The sequence below is a fragment of the Podarcis cretensis genome (genome assembly GCF_951804945.1).
Source record: "Podarcis cretensis genome assembly, chromosome: 5".
Lineage (NCBI taxonomy): Eukaryota > Metazoa > Chordata > Lepidosauria > Squamata > Lacertidae > Podarcis > Podarcis cretensis.
This window is the reverse complement of record NC_137174.1, coordinates 32,786,717-32,809,269: the sequence shown is the minus strand read 5'-3', so window position 1 is coordinate 32,809,269 and position 22,553 is coordinate 32,786,717. Positions and strand designations below refer to the sequence as shown.

The 22,553-nt window shown below is 42.2% G+C and overlaps 1 protein-coding gene across 1 annotated transcript in view; it reads left to right on the top strand.

The window, feature by feature from the left end:
- The first annotated feature begins 5,353 nt into the window (after positions 1-5,353).
- Positions 5,354-22,553, top strand: part of MICU1 (mitochondrial calcium uptake 1) — a 127,447-nt gene continuing 110,247 nt past the window's right edge. Inside the window, exons 1-2 of the mRNA XM_079976368.1 lie at positions 5,354-5,476; positions 21,724-21,885. Coding sequence (XP_079832494.1) covers positions 21,725-21,885 — 161 coding nt within the window. The 5' untranslated portion in view covers positions 5,354-5,476; position 21,724. The remainder of the gene's footprint in view (positions 5,477-21,723; positions 21,886-22,553) is intronic.

The window sequence follows — 22,553 nt, the reverse complement described above, 5'->3', positions numbered from 1 at the left end:
CTCCTTTCTTGTAACTTGAATCCATGGGTTTGGGTGGTTTACTAACATCCCAGTTCTAAGAACTATTGCCTAGAAGGTCTACTGGAATGCTGGGAGATCCACTTAAAAATCATTGGGACTTTTAAGTCACAGTCTTTAAAATCACAACCTGAGGCTGGAGTCAAACACCCACTTCCTGAGGAGTAAGCCCACTGGGTATACTGGAAGTGGGCCGATAGCAGTGGGGTGATTGCGCTGCAAAAGCTCTACCCATAGTGCTTAGGAAATTATAGCCTGAGAGTCTTACCATTTTCAGTAGGCTATGTTCTACCTATGCAAAAGGGAAAGGTTTCTCCATCCTCTACCCACGTTCATCCACCCCACATCCAGGTAAAGAGGAGGCAAGATCATAGTTCAAGGACCCATTTTTGCCAGGCAAAAGTACCGTTGGATGATCTGAAGCAGAGCTAGCTATGGCCCGAGTTTGGCTAGGATCACATAGAAAGGTCTTCAGGGTTGCATGTAGCCCCTTAGGGCTTGAGGTTTCTTGCCCCGATGAAGGCAAACCCCCTGCATCTATTTACACTAAAACTGGTGAAATATGTAAATTGTGCCTTATTTCACGTTACAGTGAACAGAAGGGTGAAGTGCTTAAGAAAAATTAATACTTTGCAATTGCAAAGTCATGAAAAGTGTACTTGAAAGCAAACCATTTACTACAAAGAAGTCTACTTCATCAAACCCTTAATCTGGTTTTATGCCCTAGCTAGTAAGAGAGAAAGTTAGGCTTATTATAGACAAAAATTAGGGTGGGGAAAATGCACTATTTTTAGCTTCCTGTTATTATAAGCTCCAGCACCTGTGCTTTTTGCAGTAACACACAGGGACAGGTGGTCTCTCTGAGCCATATGTACCAGGAAGAAGCTGTGTTTATGTATAATTTATTACTTCATGTATTCTGCTGCAGAGTAGAATGCTTCATAGCTAAAGCATACAAGGATAGTTGATGAAGGGAGGGAGGGATTTTCATTAGAAGTCAATTTTAACAGCCCCCACTGCCAAATGTCCTCTGATCCAGCGTCGGGGTTGGCCTTGCAGAATGACGTTTACACTTCGCTTTCAAAGCTGACTAGTGGGATAGCTAAGTTGTGTATGTCAGTGACTGTGTTATATCATTTTATCTCCCAACAGTGGCTATGAAAATACTTTTACAGTGAATATAGCCTAATTATAAAATGTGATGACAGTACAAACATTTTTGCTATAAAGTAGACCAGATCTCCTACCAGTCTACCTGGGTTTATAATCTTAGATGCTTTTTTTAAAAAAAAGCAACAACAAACCAACCAACTCACCTTTATTCTCATCTCTCCTCCCATTCCCAAATATGTGGAAGAACAAGCTAGTATACTAATTCTTAGATAAAATGGCCTTGTAGCAGAAACACCAGCTATTGGCTATGGCTAAAAAATAAAAGAAGAAAATAACCTTCATTGAGCTTCTCCAGATATGACTTTCAGTAAAATGTTCTTTTGTGGATTTTTAGAGCAGATTTGCTTTTTAGAAGAGGGGAGAAATAGTGGATGGGGTAAAAAAAAACTTGTTGAAGCAAAATGCACTTTATGAAGTCCAAAACTAATGCTACCTTATTTTTTTCTTCAAGTATCCTCATGTCATTCCTTCAAAAGATTTTTCAAATGACATATAAAGCAATATTCTACATATCTAGGCAAACCCATTTCCCTTATATTTTCTTGTTGCTTGCTTTCTAAATGAACCATTTGGTTACAAAAGTCTTTGTATGATGATCATTAGTCTTTCTATAAACAACAACAATGAAAGGTAAGCAATGTTAATTTCATGCTCCGGTGGAAAACAAATGATAGAATTCTCACCCCATTAATAATTTTTTTGCCTTGTCTGTCTGGTTATATGTGATTCCATGTACACTGGATTAAAGACTTTGTTAACTTCATTAAAATTCCCATTTTCTTTTTCAGTGTGATATATTCAAGGTCTATCCATTTAACAATAATTCCAGTTTTCCATATTTATAGCACAGCTTTCTATGTTATATACCAAGTTACTAACAGATTTAAATCAATAAAAATAGAGCATTAAAATATAAAAGCAAAATATAAACAGATCACACAAGCAATACAAATATGACAGAGCAGACATCAGAAATGAAAAGTCTGCTGGAACAGAAAGTTCTTAGCTGCATGAAACTGTAAGCAGAGGAGGATTCTGGATTTCCCTGGAGAGATTAGTCCACAATCTATACTATTTATAATGGCATTTTGAAGGCTGCCATCATGATTCAATATCTGCTTAAAAGAATTGATTCATTTTGTTTCAACAAATAGCATTCATATCTACAAAATGGGGAAGTCGGACTGGTATGGACTGAGCTGCCTGCTATATAGAAGAGAAACATTTTGGGTTAGGCAGATTTTGGCCAAGATTCTTAGCTTATTTATAATTTCCAGTTATGCCAATGTGACCTTCATTTCCTTTAGTTAAGTGTGTTTTAGATCAAATTATTGTGAAGAGTTCAAAGCTGAAATACGCACATATGTGAAAGATTTGAAAACATTCTAAAGCTCAGTTTAATATTAATTCCTACTTAGGTAGGAACATTAAAAGCACATGCATATTATAATGATATACAGTACAAGTTTGAAATCTATCTCACTGTCATGGCTTTCCATCTCCTAGGTGTCATGGGGATTATTAATTTGCGGCAGTGCTGAAAATATATCTGTTTACTCACTGCATGGAGATGTTAAAATTCTAGCATAAAATTTTCACTGCACCCAAAAAGTTAACATTTCAAGAGTATTTTGTGCCAAATTTTGGGGTACCTTTTGGTTCTTCTGTTATTATCTATCAAAAATTATATACCACCTGTTGTAAGAAAACATCTAAGTGGTTTACAAAAATATAAAACACCTGTATGCCAGACAGAAAACCAGTTGCTGTTTTTTGGCATGGGTATGGCATTAATGGAAAAGTTTAATGTACAGTTTCTGGTTGATAAGCAGTTTAAGGCAAAGGAGTTCTGCCAAGGCTAGGGCTTTTATTTTTTATTTTCCCCCAATGTGTCAAAAGTCCTCCAAGGCAACTAATAATATTAAAATGAGTCAGAACAATTACCATATTTTAAGACCAGTTAAATTCTGGGTTGTCAGCTGACCAGGAAAATCCTCACCAACTGGCCAGCTTCTGTGCTTTCAAGAGAGGACTGATCTATAGAAATCAGCGGGTGAGGTTGTTATCCTCTGCCAATTGCTGATGATTCAATCACTGATAAAAGAGACAGTAATGCGAATGTTTCAGAAGTTAGCTGTGTGTGCGCGCGCATGAGGGAGGTGCTAGCAACCATTAAGTAAGTTGAGGTTTGACTGTGGAGATTGCTAAACAGGAAGGATATGTGCACATTGCACAAAAAGCTCTGTTTGCATTTACAGAGTCTGAAATGTGAAGGCAAACCTAGACAGACAATAGCAGGGCCCTTCATCATTTCTATACCTAACCTGAACCACCTTTTACCCCAGGTTCCAAAAGTGGAATCCACTTTAAAATGTATCTACTCTTTCGTGTCTTTCTCTCTCCTCTTGTGTCACCCACTCTAGTTTTCCCTCAACTTTCTCCTCCCCTCTTTTTAATCTATCCAAAACTTGACCTTAATGCAGCCGCTGCATATAAGGTTCTGAAACCATTGAGGCTACCCATTAAATTAATTGAATACCAGTAAGCTAAAATCTGACTTTGAAGTTGCTCTTATACTTTCTGTCCCACAGTGAAGATCATGGGGAGGAAGGTTACTTAAAAAAAACCGTCCTGCAATCACATGCACATTGGAAAACATTCCATGGTTGCACTTTATTTAGAGCAAAGATACACAATCTCGGCTGAGAGCAATCTTACTATATCTCTTGTGAAAACAACTTAGTGCTGAGTGTTATAAATGAAAAGGAAAAGGAAAGGGCTTGGTTTCTTTGTTAAATCCAGATCTTGTTCTTATGGCTTTGACTGGATATGTTGATTTGAAAGGAATTCCTTATTCCTCAGAACGTGTCTTTAAAACTGCAGCTTCAGCCTACGAAAAAACTCAACAACCTGTACATCATCTTGCGCTTTAGACTACAATACACAAAGGCTACAAGGCGGGCGTTTACAAAATTCCTTAGGACAAAACCAATAAATCTTGAAGACTATCACATCTGTTATGGCATAATCTTTTGTGGCCTAACCATCTATTTCATCAGGTGCATGGATAAGTTGGCAGGTGCATATATATCCATTTATATGGATGTATCATCTACCTACCTGTCACCTTAGGATAAGACTTAACACCTCCCCTAACTAATTTTGTTTTATTGTTTTAGTTTGATTTCTATTTATTTCAGCAGAAACAAAAAAAATTTGCTGAAAGTATGCATACTTTTATGAGGCATTTTAAATGCATATTTTGTAACTTGCTTTTGAGTTATTTTTCACAAATAGTGACCAATAAGTTCAATAAATAACAACTTTTTGCCATGTTCCCTCCTTGCCTATTGGTATCACAGTCTGGCACTCTATTTTTCTCGGCACCTGCTTAAAGACATTCTTTAGACATGCCTAGCCAGGTGTTTAGGAAGCTCGCATGAGGTGGTTTGTTTTTTTAGTCTATTCTATTGTGCTTTTAACTGTCTGTACGTTTTAAATCATGGTTGTCATTAGTGATGATTTTATTGTTTATATATATATATGTGTGTGTGTGTATTTGTAATCAGCTTTGGGGTTTTTTACCCCTACAATCAATAATAATAATAATAATAATTTATTATTTATACCCCGCCCATCTGCCTGAGTTTCCCCAGCCACTCTGGGCGGCTTCCAATCAAGTGTTAAAAACAATACAGCATTAAATATTTAAAACTTCCCTAAACAAACAGGGCTGCCTTCAAGTGGCCTACAAATTCCATGAAATAAATAAATAAATAACACTAATACATAAATAATAGCTAACAACGCAAGCCTAGTCATGTCTACTCAGAAGCCCTCTTGGATTCAATGAGGCTTACTCCTATTGCAATGAAGCCCATGAGACCTCACGCCCACAACATATTGAGCAGCCTTTAACGCGACGCACAGCAACGCGCCCGCGCCGGAATCGACAGGCAGCAGCGTCGCCAACACGACAAGAGGAAACTCTTTCAGAGGGAGGGAGTGGGCGGGGCAAAGCGCGCCGACGGGGCGGGAGTGACAGCCCTGGTGATGCCATCGCGCCGCGCCCGCTGACAGAAAGGCGGGGTCGGAGGCGGGGCCTGGAGACGGGGGCGTGGTCGAGGCCGCCGCGGCCTGGCTTCCCATCCTTGCCTGGCAGAGCGGAGCTGGTCTGTTATTGCTCCGCTGCTGCCTGTGTGTCTTGGTCGCGCTCGACGCGGAGTTGCCTCAGCCCCGACCCCTCAGCCCAGAGGCTGCTGCTGCTGCTGCTGCTGCTGCCCAGGTAAGGCTCGGGCGGCAAGAAACCGACGGAGATAGCGGAGGGAGGGAGGGAGCTCCGGGCTGGCACCGTATTCACGGTAGCAGATGCCGGCAGCAGGTCTCAAACGGGCTGGAAGTCTCGTCTGGAAGCCCCGCCCCCCGGGTGTTGAGGAGCTGTTGGGTGTTGAGAAACGCAAGCCACTCTGCACATGCTCAGGAAGATTTCTCTGCCTTGTTTACGTCCTAGCGCGGGAAGTGGTTTCAACCCCAAGCTTGTCAAGCCTTGAACAACCATGTTTGCTCCCCCTGGCGCTGTCCCTCCCCGCTACATATTCAGGGATAGTCTAGCTGGAGCTGATGGGAAATGTAGTGCAGAACATCTAGAAGGCACCTGGTTTAGGAAGTCTTCAGCTAAGAGACAATGCTTTCCAGCTTATGCTCCTGTAATATTGTGTTTTTTCTGTATATTAAATCAGGATTGCAAATGTCACAGTATTTATTTATTTCACAATTATATTTTTATCCCACACTTTCCCCAAGGATTTTACAGTAACCTACACCTGCACTTTCGGACGCAGGTGGCGCTGTGGGTTAAAGCCTCAGTGCCTAGGGCTTGCCGATCGAAAGGTCGGCGGTTCGAATCCCTGCAACGGGGTGCGCTCCCGCTGCTCGGTCCCAGCGCCTGCCAACCTAGCAGTTCGAAAGCACCTCCGGGTGCAAGTAGATAAATAGGGACCGCTTACCAGCGGGAAGGTAAACGGCGTTTCCGTGTGCGGCTCTGGCTCTGGCTCTGGCTCTGGCCAGAGCAGCGATGTCACGCTGGCCACGTGACCCGGAAGTGTCTCCGGACAGCGCTGGCCCCTGGCCTCTTAAGTGAGATGGGCGCACAACCCCAGAGTCTGTCAAGACTGGCCCGTACGGGCAGGGGTACCTTTACCTTTACCTTACACCTGCACTTTATCCTCACAAGAACCCTTGTGTACTTACGTGTGGAGCTGGCTATTAGACCAAGATCTCCCAGTAAGCCTTGTAAGTGAATGGGGATTTGAACTCAGGTTTCCCCTAGTTCCACACTCCACAGTCTTCAATCTTTATACCCCATCTTTCTATAAAATATGCAAGGGAGATGGAACATAGTGGGATGAGTTTTCATAGGTAAATGAAAATGGACTGAGAAGACAGGGGTATCTTAGCCCTTGATAGACCAGGTTAATAGTAGCATACAAGCAACTATCACCTTACATCATGTTCAGGTTCCACTTTTTCTCCAAGTAGCTCAGGGTGGTGTGCATCATTTCTTACTTTTATCCAGTACTCACAATGCCATGTAGCAAATTAAAGAGATAGTGAATAGCCCAAGGTAATCTAGGGAGCTTCCTGGCTATGTGTGGGTTTGAATGTAGGTCTCTGCACTCATGCACTCTCACTTTTACCCAGTGCTTTTTTTCTGGCGGTATGTGCAGTACTGACACGTTTTTTTTCTGGGGGAAAACCCAGGCTCTCTCCTCCTCCTCTTCTACAGTGGTCAGTGGTCAGCTTCCATGGGCAGCAGCACTGCCCCTTCCTCAGTGGCAACCACTCTCTCCCCTCTTGCTCCCGACACCAATGCTGGCTCGACACAAGTAGCACATCTGGTTAGGAGGCGACTCCACAACCCTTTGAACGTATGGCTGGCGTATGGCTGCACAGGGCAGTGCATGAGCCTAAAGCCAAAGTCATTGCCCTCAGCCATGGGTGGCACCCACTCAGTGTGGCTGCTCTGTTCTATTAGAAAACTCTCTCTCTCTGTGTGTGTGTGTGTGTGTGTGTGTGTGTGTGTGTGTGTTGTTAGAACCACCTTAAATCAAGAAGGCCCTTCAATTTAGCAAGAAGGCCAGATGCTATTACTTATTTTAATATTTTATAGTTAACTTTTAACTACTATAAATAGTTAACATTTGTAACTTTTTATTAAACATTTACATATATTTAGGCGCCAGGCAAAAACATTCCTCTTCTCTCAGGCCTTTGGCTAATTAAACAGTTTATGACCTTTTAAACTGTATTGTTTTTGTTTGTTACTATGTTACATATTTTTGTGGTTTTTATATTGTAAACCACCTTGTGATCCTTATGAAGGGCACTATAGAAATAAGATAAATAAGTGCAAGGTAGATAACACAATATTAAAACAATAGTTGCTTCCAGGCCTTTTGTAGTAAGTGACTAAGAGAAATAAATAAATGTAGACTAATACATTTCTTCTTCAGCTCCTTGGGGAGACAAGTGGGCAGATTCTTCCCCAGACCAGAATCCATCGCTATCAATCTTGTATAGAGAGAATGAAGGTCCTCCCTCTTCCTGACCAAAGATTAAAGAAATGGAATGTATTATTTGCCAGGTTTAGTAAGAAAGTCCCTTGTGGCTTTTCTGCAGCTCCTGCATCTTCCTTCTGTGATTTGCACAGAGAGAGAGAGAGAGAGAATTTTATGGGGGGCATCAATAGCAACGAACTTGTAAGGGTTATTTTGGGATGGATTGGCTAAATTTTTACAGGGGAGTATCCTTAGATATTTTAAAATGAAAAAACAGTGGTACCTCGGGTTACATATGCTTCAGGTTACAGACTCCACTAACCTAGAATTAGTACCTCGGGTTAAGAACTTTGCTTCAGGATGAGAACAGAAATTGTGGCTCTGCAGCAGCAGGAGGCCCCATTAGCTAAAGTGGTACCTCAGGTTAAGAACAGTTTCAGGTTAAGAACGAACCTCCAGAACAAATTAAGTTCTTAACCCGAGGTACCACTGTAACAGATTTGTGCTTGGCGTAGCTTTCCATTATTAAAACGTGACACAATTCAGCTCTGTCTTTGCAGGAAGCATTAAGGCCTGGACTATACATGTGAAATGAGGCGACCGAGTCGTGAGACTATAATGGAGTTCTGGGGTGTCCTGCTTCAGAGTACAAGTGCCACAATAATTTTCTAAAAATATCTCCCTACGTTTAAAAAAACAAACTTCACATTGCTAAAAATGGAGAACTAACAGAGAAGGAAGTGGGCCAGGCAGGTTCTGAGCTGCTCCTTGCAGGGAAATGGTTGCATGTGAAGGACTTTCAGAAATCATTCACCCCCACCTGCAGTCTGCAGTAGTATGGTCCAGGAGACTATCACCTCAGTCTCCTTCATGTGCCAAGCAAATGTAAGCCTCATGATGGCATGCTTTTGTAGATTGCCCATTATCTGGCATGCAGGGACACAGGAGGCCTGCTGGAGCTGTTTTGCTTTGATTAAAGAAAATATTGCTGCCATTGGTAAGAGAAATACAGCAGTGGTAGTTACTCTCCTAATTTACCCAGAATGCCATTGGGTCCTGACATTTTCTTGTGATCTGCAGATAAAGGGTGGTATATAAATTTAATAAATAAGAATAAGAATAATGACATCCATTCAGATGTTAAGTAGATTTTAATGGGAGCTAGGTTTACATATGATGATCTTTACATATGATAATTGTCTTCTGAATGCCTTCCAGGACACATCTTGAGGTCAGACTTGTAGTACCAGGGTCAATAAAGTTCATAACAAAGGTTCTCTTGTCATATTAAGTTATTCCAACCTTTTTACTCATGCCATGACCTACAGTAATAAATCATAGAAAAAGTTCAGATCGACACCATCAATACATTCACTTTTCATGAAATCAATGGTATATTAAACGTCTTTCATTTTTCCTCTTCTCTTTCTTTCCGACTCGCTCAATTTTCCTCAGACATACACTCATAGCACTTGCTAGCTACAGCAACTTTTCAAGCCTACTCAAGACTGCAATTTAAAGACATAAATTCTGCTTCTTTGATCTGTATTTAACTCTTAACAGCATACCCATTGTTCGCAAGAGTGTCTGAAGTGGTTCCATTGCTAATGAAGGTTTTTTGTTTGTTTTTGCACGATTCCAGCTTCCAATTCAATTCTGCACCATTTTACAGAGGTAGAGATCATTGGACACTGCCTGCTTTTTGGTCTGTGCTTAGGATTGCAGAGGAAACCTTGCTTCCTCTGGGTTGAAAATTGCTTTGTGAATAAGAAGATTTACTGAGTGAGCTTGAATCCATTATTTGCGAGGCTTAGTCAGAAAATGGGATATAGATTTTGTACATTAATTACTTTTTTTCTTGATCAATAATTTGATTTTCATCATGTTGGCTGGGTTTGTCTTCAAGAAATTATAAATAAGTGCTTAGCTGTTTGGATGAGAAGAATGAGTCATGTGTAAAAATTCATCATTTTAAAAATCGTATAAGCGTAAAAGGTTTAATTAGAAATAATAAAACACCTGTTACTTATGGAAGAAAGCATATGCAAAGGTTTATTCAGATATTCTTTACTGTTTTGTCTTTAATATAGCATTGCCACTCTATAGTCATGCTAATTGTCTTGGTGCCACATGGCTCAGTTTAATAGTAAATTAGCTCCTTCAATAGTAGAATTTGCAGGGTTGATATTTAGTAAACATAATGAATTACACTCCTTAAATACAAAAAAAAAGTTAGTGGTAAGGCAGACATCTCTTGTTGACTTAGCTTTTCTCACAGAAGCAAAGGATCACAAGGTATAATACACAACTAATCCTGTCTTATGCCTGGCCCTGCAAAATGAAAGAAATTGAGGTTTAGGCTGCTATCCTGTAGCCCCTAAACTTGGGAGTAAGTTCCATAAAACTCAGTAGGACTCTGCTTCTCAGTAGAAATGTGTATGAGATTAGGCTGTTTAATTTGGAAGTGATTTTAGCTATGCTGGAAAACTGTTGTATGCTTGAATTGCACCTCCAGCAAGGATGAACAACCTCAGCTTAAAGTGCTGCATGGAAATGGCACTTGAGTTCAACAGGGTTCTGAGGCAGTGAACAGAGTTGGGGCTTGCTGTGAAGACTTGGCCCATTGTCTTATCCTCATTAACAGTAATTCTGGTAAATACTGAAGCAGTTGTGGAACTCAGTCTTGTTTTTAAACATGGAACACATTTACTCTTCTTCTGCTTCTCTGTTCTTTAACATGGAAAAAGAAGGTTGAGCTGTAAGGCAGGTACATGGAAATGCATTTTTATTTTTACTGAGAGTTGGATTTAGCCCCGTGATTAATCTTAATCATCATAATAATGCAATGCTACTTAGCCTTTGTAGAGTGCTTTCAAGTGTTCAGTTCACATGCATTGTCTAGTTGTAATCCCTAGCAACCTGGCCAGATCAGCCAACATTTATTAACCCCCCCCCCCCCCAATATTGGGGAGCATTTGAAGAGTGGATTGTTTGAGTAGGCAGTGATGGACTTAACTTAGAGTACGCCAATGTGGCTGCAAGCTTATTGGCAGTAATGGTCTCTGTGACTGTGTTTTAAATAGAGTGGTGGACTGTGGGAAATAAGCTGTGGGTGTAAGAATGCAACAGTTTCCAATCCGACTGGCCTTTGTCACAATCAGTGCTGTTTCTGTTCTGCTGCAGTTTGTTTCCCCCCAAATGCTACCTTTTTTGTCTCACTGTCCTCTATTTAATGTACTTTGTTATTATTTATGTCATTTATGTAAGTTACAAATTTAATGCAAGTAATGATGCAATTGTTTCCGTAGCATTCTTTTCAATGCAAAGGAAACATGATTCAATTGGAAACAGGGGAGTCATGAATTACATATTGTTTGTGGACTGGAAACAACAGCAGCAATTTCCATTTGGTATTTGCTTGATCAATTTCCATTTCAGGCATAGGATGAATTAGCAAATGCCAGCAATTTTCGCTTCTGTTTGTGTTTTCATCAGAATCCTCTAGCATCCCTAATTACAGCTAATAAATTTCAGGTGGGCATTGTAAGAAGTAGCTGCATTCTACTTTGATTTGAATGGTTATCAGCAATGTTAATTACATAGTGCCTTGAAGGTCTTGCCTTTCTAATTGGTGCTACATCCATGTGACTTGAGTTTAGATAACCTGATCCTTAATACGTTTTAGCCAAAAAAAAAAGTGGGTAGCATACTTGTGTTCTCACTTATGTCAATCAATCCGAGTTTTGTTGGCTGACTGATGCAGTGCTTTACTGAGAGAGATGGAAATAGCACTAGGGATCTTGAGCCTGTTTGTCTTCTTATATAATTTAGGTTTAATTGCATTATGCATTTGGAGCTGCTGGTTTTCAGAGCAGGTGTTCTCTAGGAAAGGTGTCCCCTCAAGGCCACAGCAGAATCTGCTGGACCCAAGGAGATAATAAGTTGTCCTAGGTGAAAGGATGAATAAAATCTTGGCATCTGTCATTTTAGATCTCATGCCTGGGACAGAGGCTGATGACAGGAGGCAAGGCTATGCATATAATAGCTGGGGTGGTAGCGGCGTGGGTTTCTGATGGGGATCAGGCAGTGACTTAGATGGAGTGATGGCTTTCAGGCTTTCCCCCTTGGTTGGAATTAGTATGATGAAATATTAGCTTGAGCACCATCAAAGAAATTATGCTGGTACAAAATTTCATCATCTTCAGAAATGTAATTCAGATTAATAATGCAAGCACTGTGGGCAATCTTTTACCTAGTGATGCTGAAAAAAAATGTCAAGGTGAGTGAAGGCAGCAGTGAAGCAGTCCTGGGAAAGACAGATCTGGGCAACTTAAACAGCAGCGACAATCTGTCTTGCCCACTGCTGCCCACTCAGACACATGAATTGCTGTGCTGAAGGTTGAGATCTGTGAATTGCAAGTGTTGGATGTCAACGTCATAGCTAAATTAGCTCTCCTGCAGTTGGTTTCTGTTGTTGCTGCTGCCTTCTACAAATACATTATATCAGTGCCTCTATGCTGCTGCCCCATTTCATGTGAATGTGCAGTTAATTCTCATTTGTGGTACCTGCACAATGGAGTTTGGGTGCAGGTTTGACTTGCTCCACTTGAAACTGACCAATACTGAAAAAGATATTAAAACTTGGATTGCTTCACGGAAACGCCACATGTAAATCTTGAAAGGCTTGACCGTTGTGGTGGTTGAACAGGATACAGCAGATGCTGTGTTGTTTGCTTTCCTTGCCTGTTATCCTGCTTTCCCCCCCTCCCCTGCCTTTTCTTTGAAAATACTCCACCATAAATCAAAAGGCTATGCACCTGTGCATGATCACCTGTCTTCAGTTGGGTCACAGATTGTTTCCTTTGTTTGAGAGTCATGTTGTCTCATTTGCAGCTACTCCAGCTTTGTGCCATCTCGGTCAGCTATGAAAGCTAAAACAACCATGGATTTTCCTACCCTGATCCTACCCCATTTGCTTTGGAGTTGGTGGAGTTGTGTTTTTCTAGCAGGCAGAATGGTAGTGCAACTGGCATAAGAGCAGGGCAGGATAATCCACAAAGTTGTGCTCTTTTTCAGCTACTTCACCTTTTATTGTTTGGGGAGAGGCTATTTTGCCTGGCAGAAATAGGTAGAGGTTAGAACCTCTACACAAGGTTAGAACCAGAAACCTGGGAAGACACAAACACACTATTTTCAGCACTCACAGTAAAATAAATTGTGCATATCCTGCCGTATGAAGGTCACTTCCAGATTACCTGCTTATTGAGCGTTCATCCTGATTTGCGGAGAAGTTTAAAGACATTGCATTGTTACCCCACAGTTTCCAGCACATTTTCCCATCACTTTCCTTATCTCAAAAAGTCCAGAGGCTGTTTTTGGAAGCAAGTTTCTTGGGCAAGATCATCAAATGCACTTTAAATGCACAGCTTGAATTTGCTGGTATGCAGCTAAATTCTGTCCACAAAATAACAGTCTGGAAGTGCACAAGGCAGAGCTTTCCAAACTGTCTGTCACGACCTGTTAGTGTGCCAGCTGCAGAGTGTAAATGTGTCACACGGATGATCACCACACCCCTCCCAGGGCTGGAAAGGGGTTAGTTTAACCTCCGGTTTGCTAGTTAAACTGAATTACTGTGTTGCAACATGATGCATGTCTAAAAAGTGTCACCAACATGAAAGGTTTAGAAAGCTCTGGCCTAAGGCCCCCAAAATGCATGTGAGGTCTAATGAAGAGACCTGACTGGAACTTATACTATACAGTATAGATCTTCTTCTTATCCTCTGATTACTTTTTCAGACCGCCGTCCTGCTTGCCCAGTTTTCCCTAGCTGTGAGGGCTAGAAACTTTGTAAGCTTGCATTTCAGAAGGAAACTTGCATATGGCTGCAAAGCAATTAAAATTGGCGAGAAACACAGAACATTTGGTTAAATGCAGTATTTGGGTTGTTGTTTTTTAATAGCATTAACATTCTTTTTAACAGCCTTGCATACATTTTGCTTTTTCTCCCTGCTGACACTAATTGGCTTGTGAATTCTAACTGAGATGAGAATGTAGTTTCCGAAAGTGTATATTGCACACAGCATCTAGTATTGCTGATTAGCTCTCTTGGGGGCACCTATCGTACAGTGATCATCTTCTCTGATCTGTCACTGGTTATGAGCTTTAAAATGAGGAGAATATTTAATGCTTTATTAAACCTAGCGGGCAATGCTATTCTGAATTTTGAATAGATGAAAAGAGAGATGTAGTGTTGAGATCCCTGGAAGTAGGGATGGGGAAAACCTGTGCCTGATAATACTGGGCTAGATGGACTGTTGGTGCAGTGCAATACCAGGACAAAAATTATTGAGCTTTTTGTGGGACACTGAGCAAGTTCATTCCTCTCTATTTGTCTTTTCCCGAAACTCCACAATAGCCACCTATATTTTGCAACTTGAATATCCCTGTGTATAGTATAGTATAGTATAGTATAGTATAGTATAGTATAGTATAGTATAGTATAGTATTATCAAGAGTGATTAAGAGTGAAATTAAAAGTGAAGAGCAAGCCAAACTTTGTGGACCACTAAGCAGTGGACATGTTCTCCTTGACGGTGCACCTGTGAAACACAGTGTGATGTCAGTGACATTTCCCTGCTGCCACCTTCAACTCCAAGCTCAGAAGCAGGAAGGGATTTGCCTTGGCTTTGTGTTTGTTGGCTACTTGGGGCACCTAGGGAGTATGGTACCAAGGCATCTCTGTTACATCCCACCCCCTGGAGCCAGAACAGAGTGATGGACCACATAGCCAGGTCACACACTTAATTCAAAAACATTTGGGAGTGGGGCTGTGGTCATCCTCCCACTTGCAGCTCCAGGCTGTGGAGGTGGATCTGGACTTGTGGCACTCGCCAGGACAACAGTGGTGAATGAAATTGTTAAGATACTGGATTATGTGGTCATTAATGAAAATAATTCCCAAGGAACAATTCTGTTGCATAGGTCCTATGCAAATATTTTATCCAATGCACTGGACATCTAGTGGGTCCAGAGATGGGGCAAGGAAGCAGGTGTGTGGAATGTGATTCTGTCCCCCACTGCATGTAGGCTTGCATGCTTAGAGCCTTCTCTAAACCACCTGCTCTTTCTTTTACAAGCAGAAGCCATTCAAATGCTACCATTTCTTGAAACCCTGGAAGAGGACAAGTTTGATTTTAATTTTTGTTTCTGTTCTTCAAAACCTGGATTTTTTAGCCCAGTTATTCTGACTAAAACTAACTTCTTCTCCCTGCTCTGCAAATCCCCAAATCTCAGCAGGGATGAAGCACAGGTGGAAGAAAGAACGACGGGCATGCCTCTCTTGACCTGTTTTGAGCTGCCTAGAAGTTGACTATTGATCTCAGCCAGTTTATACACTGAGGCTAAATACTGCTTGGAGAGCACAAGTATTCCTTGACTTTTTAAAATTAGCTCTTTATATTGATTCTTAACCAGCCTTGTTGGTTTCTCTCTGCTACTATCCACCATCACTGCTGTGTTCCTAGTACTTAGAAATGTACAGTTTAGAGGATACTTAACTTTTTCCTCACCACTTTCCACTGTTTGCTGGAAATGTTCTTGGTCAACCAGCTTTTGGCATGCTGGTCAGATGCTTTTGGCATGCTGGTCAGTTTTATGTGGTGAACCTTGTTCAGGGCTTTTAATTTGCTAAGCTTGGTTTTAATGTGGTTTGGTTGTTATACTGTGTTTGTGTGTGCTTTGGATTTTAGCATTTTGATGCTTATAAGTTACACTAATACAAACACATTAGAAAGAAGGGATATAAAAAATTGAATAACAGTAAATAAATGGAGTGTTGTGCTTGGACTGGAGAGACATGAGTTCAGGTCCTCATTCAGACACTAAACTCACTGGTTGACATTCCATTTCTGCATTATCTACTTTATAGGGTTTCTGTAGGTATACCTTGCTTCAATGGGCCCAGAGAAAGATGCCCCCTCCCAGTTGGTCAGCAGGTATGACCTGAGCCCTGCGTCTCCACTTCTTCAAGAATTAAGCCCCATGCAAAAGTTACATCCTTTCTGTACACACCAGGTTTGAGGAGGCTGCTGAAGACGAGAATGCTATCTCCCTTTATTTTGTACCTGACTTTCCCTCCCTTCAGAGAAGCTGCTTTGATTTGCTCTGCTGTAATGCGAGTTTCGATTCTGATCTCCGATGCTGACCAAACAAGGCTGCCTGCAAAAACTGCAGTGCAGGGGCATGAGCCTTGCTAGAAAAGAATGCAACAGCTTCTCAATGGGCAGGGACGAGCTTTGCCTCTTTAGAAAACAACGCACCAGCTGCTGCTCAGGGGCTCTTGCATTTTTCAATTCAAAGGACCTAGTTTAGTAATGGGCCTAACGTAGCATCTCTGGCGGCTGTTCCATTCAAAAATTCTTGGCTTTCTTTCCTGCATGGGGAAGATCACTTGCGCTAAGCTTGTTCAGTTTTTTCATGGTCTACTTATGATAATTTTACAGTGGTGCCTCGCAAGACAAAATTAATCCGTTCCGTGAGGCTCTTCGTATAGCGGTTTTTTCGTCTTGCGAAGCAAGGCCATTGACAGCTTAGCGGATTAGCGCTATTAGCGGTTTAGCGGCTTTTAGCGATCAGCTGTTAAGCGGCTTATCAGCGGATCAGCTGATAAGCGGCTTAGCGGCTTAGGAAAAGGGGGGGGGGAAGGGAAAAAAACCCGCAGGAACTCGCAAGACATTTTCGTCTTGCGAAGCAAGCCCATAGGGAAATTCGTTTTGCAAAGCGCCTCCAAAACGGAAAACCCTTTCGTCTAGCGGGTTTTCCGTCTTGCGAGGCGTTCGTCTTGCGGGGCACCACTGTACTTGTGGTGGGTGTTCGTTATGACTTCCTAGGGTATGTGTGTATGTGTATCTCTGGCAATAAACTGCCTGGGCTAGTTCAGATGTAAGGCTGCCCAATTGCTTAATCATGGTCAAGTACCGGTAATTGGGTGCAGGCTGCAAGATAACATGCTCCTTCCTTACATCATCTGGAGTGCAAATTCCCCCTTTAGGCCATTACTGACTAGCTGTTACATGACATCGGTGTGAACTGTAGTTAATTAACCAGAGTTCTGCTTATCCGATGATCTGACACCTCGGTTGGTTTCAGATGCTAGCTTAAGAGAGAACCCAGCTCTAAGCATGGTCAGACTCTGCAAGAGTAAATGAGTTCTGCCAAAGCAGAAGGATCAAGCAATCCTGCAGCCTGCTTCTGCTTTTTCACCCTGGCTAAGCAGATTGGCAAGATTTTTTATTGCTGTATTTAGGACATTTTCATCCCTCTTTTCTTCAAACATGGAATTCAAGGTGGCATACATAGAATTCCTGTGCCATTTCCCATCCAGGCGCCGACTAGACCCAGACCCCCCTTGCTTTGGCGAGGTGGCTACATCTTGTGACCCATAAGCATTCAAAATTAGCCAGGCACCAAGCACATTTTGCACTTAGCTATTGGCCACTTGCGACCAAGTGAAGATGCTCAGGTCCCAGGATGGCGTGTGATATCTTCATCATCTGGAGGTGCGTGTCTAGGGATCCTTGGATCTTGACTGTTTTCACACACTAGCGACACAACCTGTAGAATTCTTTCTGTTATATTTTATCTGCACAATCAGAATGAATTTCAGGCACCCAAAAGTCACACTGAAAAATACGACTTTCGAGCTCTCTGGCCCGAAAATGGCAACTAGACATTCCATTTTGGCGACTTTAACCCTGGTTTAATGAGCCCTATGGCAACTAGCTTATATATCTGAGTTTCTAGCACTGTGACCCAGTGGTAGCCAGTGGTGAGGGATGAAGGGAGTAGTTTGAAAAGAAATCTGGAGAGCACCAGGTTGGGGAAGACTGCTAACACTCCCCAGACTTTATGTACTATGAACATTTTGGACAATTGTCAGCAATGCTTACCTTATTACTCCCTTGTGTACATGCATGAGCACAAGCGTATACAAGCATATTACAAGCATATTTTTAAAGAAGGGAAATTGACTCTGCAGCTGTCAGATAAAAAGCATGTGTGGGCAATGGTCTTCTGTTAACTTAGCTTGCCAGTGTTGACTTCAAAGGCAATAGGGGCTTTGGTATTATTGTAAGTCTTAAAAAGTAATTTTATAAAGTGCAGATCTGCCTGCCAAGTAGCTGTGCTAAAGAGGCCAAGAGTGCATAATATATTGTCAGGCCTATGATGAAGAATGAACAAATTGGAGAGAGACAGAAGCCTACTGAAAAATGCTGCATGTGAATAAAATTTTGTGCATAAAACTGATTTTAAAAATAGCATGCTACTGACTCAGCTCACTGTCTGATTAAGACGCTTGCCTTAAAAAAAATAAAATCTCCCTCGCAAAACGGTGGAGCCTTTTAAATTCTGTTTCCTTCATATCATAATTAAAATTCATCTGGCATAGGTTTCATTCAACACAAGAGCTTGATCTTCAAGGCTCTGCTGCAGGAATGGGGAACCCGTGACCCTCCAAATCTTGCTCATCCCTGGCCGTTGGCCATGCTGGCTGGGGCTGATGGGAGTTCAACAATGTAGGTCCCCTCCAGTGCTTTGCAGTCCCTTCAAACACAAATGTTAAGAGCAAACATTGAGGTTTGAGGGGACAGAATGAAGGAGACATTTGGTGAATAAAGGGGACGTTTCATGTTCCAGATGGAAACATGAACAATTTGAGAGCTGTGAGCAGCTGTGTTTTTTCACTTTCGCCTCCTCTTTTCTCTCATCTAGCAACTTGTTTTCTTCTGCCAGGTGTCCATTTAGCTTGTGGAATTGTGTGGCTTTTCCCTTTGCTTGAAGTACCTTCGCTTAGCTCTCACAATTTCTCTCATTCTCAAGGCTTTTTATGATGGGAGACAACTGTATGTCTCCATTTTAGTCGGGTAATTTCCTTGATCATAACTCTTCCTTGACTTTCTCCATAGGTGGTTGAGTAGTGGAGACATAGTTATAAAGCAGTCCATCTAGTTTGCACCAGCGCTTTCAGGAGAGATGCAATTGAAGTAATCTGTTTAACTACTGGATAATAGTCTTTTAGTTCTGCATGTCACAGACACAAAATACACGGATCCAAGGCCCTTAATTGTGTGCTTTCTCTGTGAGGAGAAAGGAGAACAGGCCTTTTCTGCAATGGTTCCTCATTTGTAGAATGTTCTTCCCAGGAAGGTTCACTAGACGCTTTCATTATATATCTTTAATCACCAGGCAAAAACCTTCTTCTTAAACCGGGCCTTTGGCTAATTAAGTCTATGGCCTTTTCAACTGTCTGTGGGGGTATTGTTAATGTTCGTCATTATGATACGTATTTTTGTGTTTTTATATTGTAAACTGGCCTGTGAATTGGGATGAAGGCAGTGTTGACTTTGATGCTGGTGATGCTAATACTCATTATGGTTAGTGATGATGAAAAGAAGAAGAAGAGGAGTTTGGATTTGATATTTGCTGCTTTTGACCTTTAAAGCCCTTCACGGCCTAGGACCCTTGTAGCTACGAGATCGCCTCCCCGGTATGCCCCACGGAGAGCCTCAAGGTCCATAAATAGCAACACCCTAGTGGTCCCGGGCCCTAAGGAAGTTAGATTGGCTTCAACCAGAGCCAGGGCCTTTTCAATTCTGGCTCCGGCCTGGTGGAACTCTCTGCCTCATGAGACCAGGGCCCTGCAGGATCTGATTTCTTTCCACAGGGCCTGTAAGACAGAGTTGTTCCGCCTGGCCTTTGGCTTGGAGCCAATTTGATTCCCTCCCTCCCTCCCTCTCTTTCTTTTTTCCTTTCCTTCTCCTCCTACGATGAGGCTATATTTTAATATTTTAATGTTTAAATATTTTAATGTTGTATTTTAATTTTGTTTTTAAGTTGTAATCATTCAACTTGTTTTTATTATTGCTTGTAAGCCGCTCTGAGCCCGGCCTTGGCTGGGGAGGGCGGGGTATAAATAAAATATTATTATTATTATTATTATTATTATTATTATTATTATTATTATTATTATATCCCGCTTTAACAAAGGAGTCTCAAAGCGGCTAACAATCTCCTTTCCCTTCCTCCCCCACAACAAACACTCTGTGAGGTGAATGAGGCTGAGAGACTTCAGAGAAGTGTGACTGGCCCAAGGTCACCCAGCAGCTGTATGTGGAGGAGCGGGGATGCAAACCCCGTTCACCAGATTACGAGTCTACTGCTCTTAACCACTACACCACGCTAGCTCTCCAGGAGAGAGGAGGGAATTTGGACAAGAAGGCAGTGCTTTGTTGCACATTCACAGTTACAGTCCTAACCATGGTTAATATGCTAGTAAACTTTTTGTGTACCTTGGGCCTGAGGGTGTGACAGTGGCCTCATTTTTATCTTGGAAATATTAGCAAAGTTTCTGTTCAGTAAAAATAGGCATATTTTGGAAAAGGCAGCAAATTCACTTGTGTATTTCCCACGTAAAGAATTTCAGTAAACCATGTCCATTAGGATTGCTATTTAAAAGTCTGACACCTATGGGTATTCAGCAAGATGGAAACACCATGCCTCATAGTAAAGGTACTTACATACCGGAGTCATTATTATTTCAACTGTTTCCATTTTTGCAGTTCCCACAGGTGCCTCTTAAATAGGTTGTTGATTGTGCTTGGACACGATGTTTCCACTTTAAAGATTTCATGTTTAAATACCACTTAGGTCAATAGCCAGCTTTCCACTGCATCTGGTCATTGGGTTAATTTTTGTTGGTTATAAAAGATGAGCTTTTCTAAAAGGAAAGTATTAATTACAGATGAATCCCAATAGACAGTAGTAGCCAAATTTAGGTTTTTACACTCTTTAGACAGGCCGCCTCAACTGAATTGCTGTTCTCCTCCCCCCACCTTACCTAGAACTGAAACTTAGGCAAAATGATCTGCTTTAATGCTTTGAAAAGATGTAATATGCAAAATGAAAATAGGTGTTCTTTGAGAGTCAAAACATGCACAGTGGAATTTTCAAAAGTCATCATTTGTTGAGGCTGTGAGCTCCTGAGGCCTGGAGCTTAACAAAGACTTGATAATTGCACACTGGGGTCTTGTCTCTCCCTCTTGGGAGAGAGAAGTGTTTGAATAGTACCTCTGCCTGCCTTGTGAAGTGCTTGATGATTCACCATTGTAATAGCAGGGTCCTGACACGAGTGCTAGACAGAAATGTGTGCCACTAGATTAGGGTCAGAATTTCTGACTTCATGGCAGATGCTGTAACCAGCACCTGTGCAATGTAGGCTAAGAATTCATAATGCCAAGATTCAAGCTGGGATCCTCTTAGGCTGTGAACCACTGGCTTCCCCTCTCTGAGGCTATAGAGGCTATAGAAGCCATGCTGTCCTGCCTGCCCATTCATGCTTCCAGGTCCAGGTTCTGTGTTAGTAAGCTCTAGTCTTTCTGTGGCTTCTTGGCCTTGCCCCATGTCGAGAAGCTTGTCAGTCTACCTTCCTGCTCCTCCTCTCCTTGCTTGTCTGCATTATCCTTTGGAGCAGCATTGCCTACATCCTCAGTCCAGCCCCCATCTTTTAGATGGGATCTATGTCCCAGACCTCAGCCTCTGACTGGTTTTGCTGCAGGATTCCCTCCTCTTCTGGATCTCCCCCAGTTTTCCATCCAACCCTTGTCCCGCTGCTGTTATGACTTGCAGTTCAGCTTCCCCATTTTGGCCTGTTTACGACCTAGTGTAGGTGTTGGCCCTCCACATTCTGTTGGACTACAACACCCATCATCCCTGTCATTTGGCTATGCTGGATGGGGCTGATGGAAGTTGAAACTAAGAAATATCTAGAGGATTACAGGTTCCCCACTCCTGAACTTAGTGGCTGCATGTGCATGTGGTCCCCTGTCCCCTGAAAGACACCCGATTAGACAGTTAAAATGCAAATATTCAGCTCTCGCCGTGGTGCCCTCTTCATTGCACTCTTTGCTTTTCTCCCCAGGATGTTGCGCTTCCGCCTTCTCCCTGCCGCAGCAGGTTTAGCTGCCATTTCTAGACGTCACTATGGAACAGCGCATTCCCTCCACGGCCGGCGTAGGCTCATGATGGTGGCTTTTGTAGGGACAACAGCTGTAACGGCAAGTGCTGGACTTCTTTGGAAAAGGTAAGTGCTTTGAACTGCCATTGCAGCTCTCTTTGACTTTCAAAACTAAACTTCAGGCTGTTGCTTTGATAACAAATTACTGTTTGTAGTGGCCATTAAGCTGATTTTGAACAAATCTTGTTCCTTGATTGCGCAGTGCAGCTGCCATTCTTTTTGCTCTATTTGAGCTGACAAAGAAAGGAGCAGGTCCAGTAGCTACCGGGGTTGTGCTCCACATCCCTTCAATTACCACCCTTTCCAAGCTGGCTGTATGGTGTGCTTTTTTCTTTTTTTTAAAGAGCTATTTTATGCTAATAAACACAAAAGCAGCATGTATAGTTCAAAAGCTTTGAAGAAGATATATTTCAGAGTTGATAACTTTTTTAAAAAATGCATCAAGACTGGCCATCTGTTGCCAGACTACCTGTGTAATAAGCAATCTTATTAGCACTTGCGAAGGAAGAGGAGTGCAGGGGGAGCGCACTGCCCCCGGCAGCGCGATCCCGGTGGGGTGCCATCGCGGCTGCCCCCTGCCTGCGCTGGGTGCCACGCCCCCAGGACATGCACCACGCCCCTGGGGCGCACACCAGCCCCACCCCCGCCTGCTCTCCACCCCCTGGTGCTGGAGCATGAATCTCCGCCACTGCTTATTAGTTAGCTGCATAAAGGAGAGAAGTCACAACTGCAAC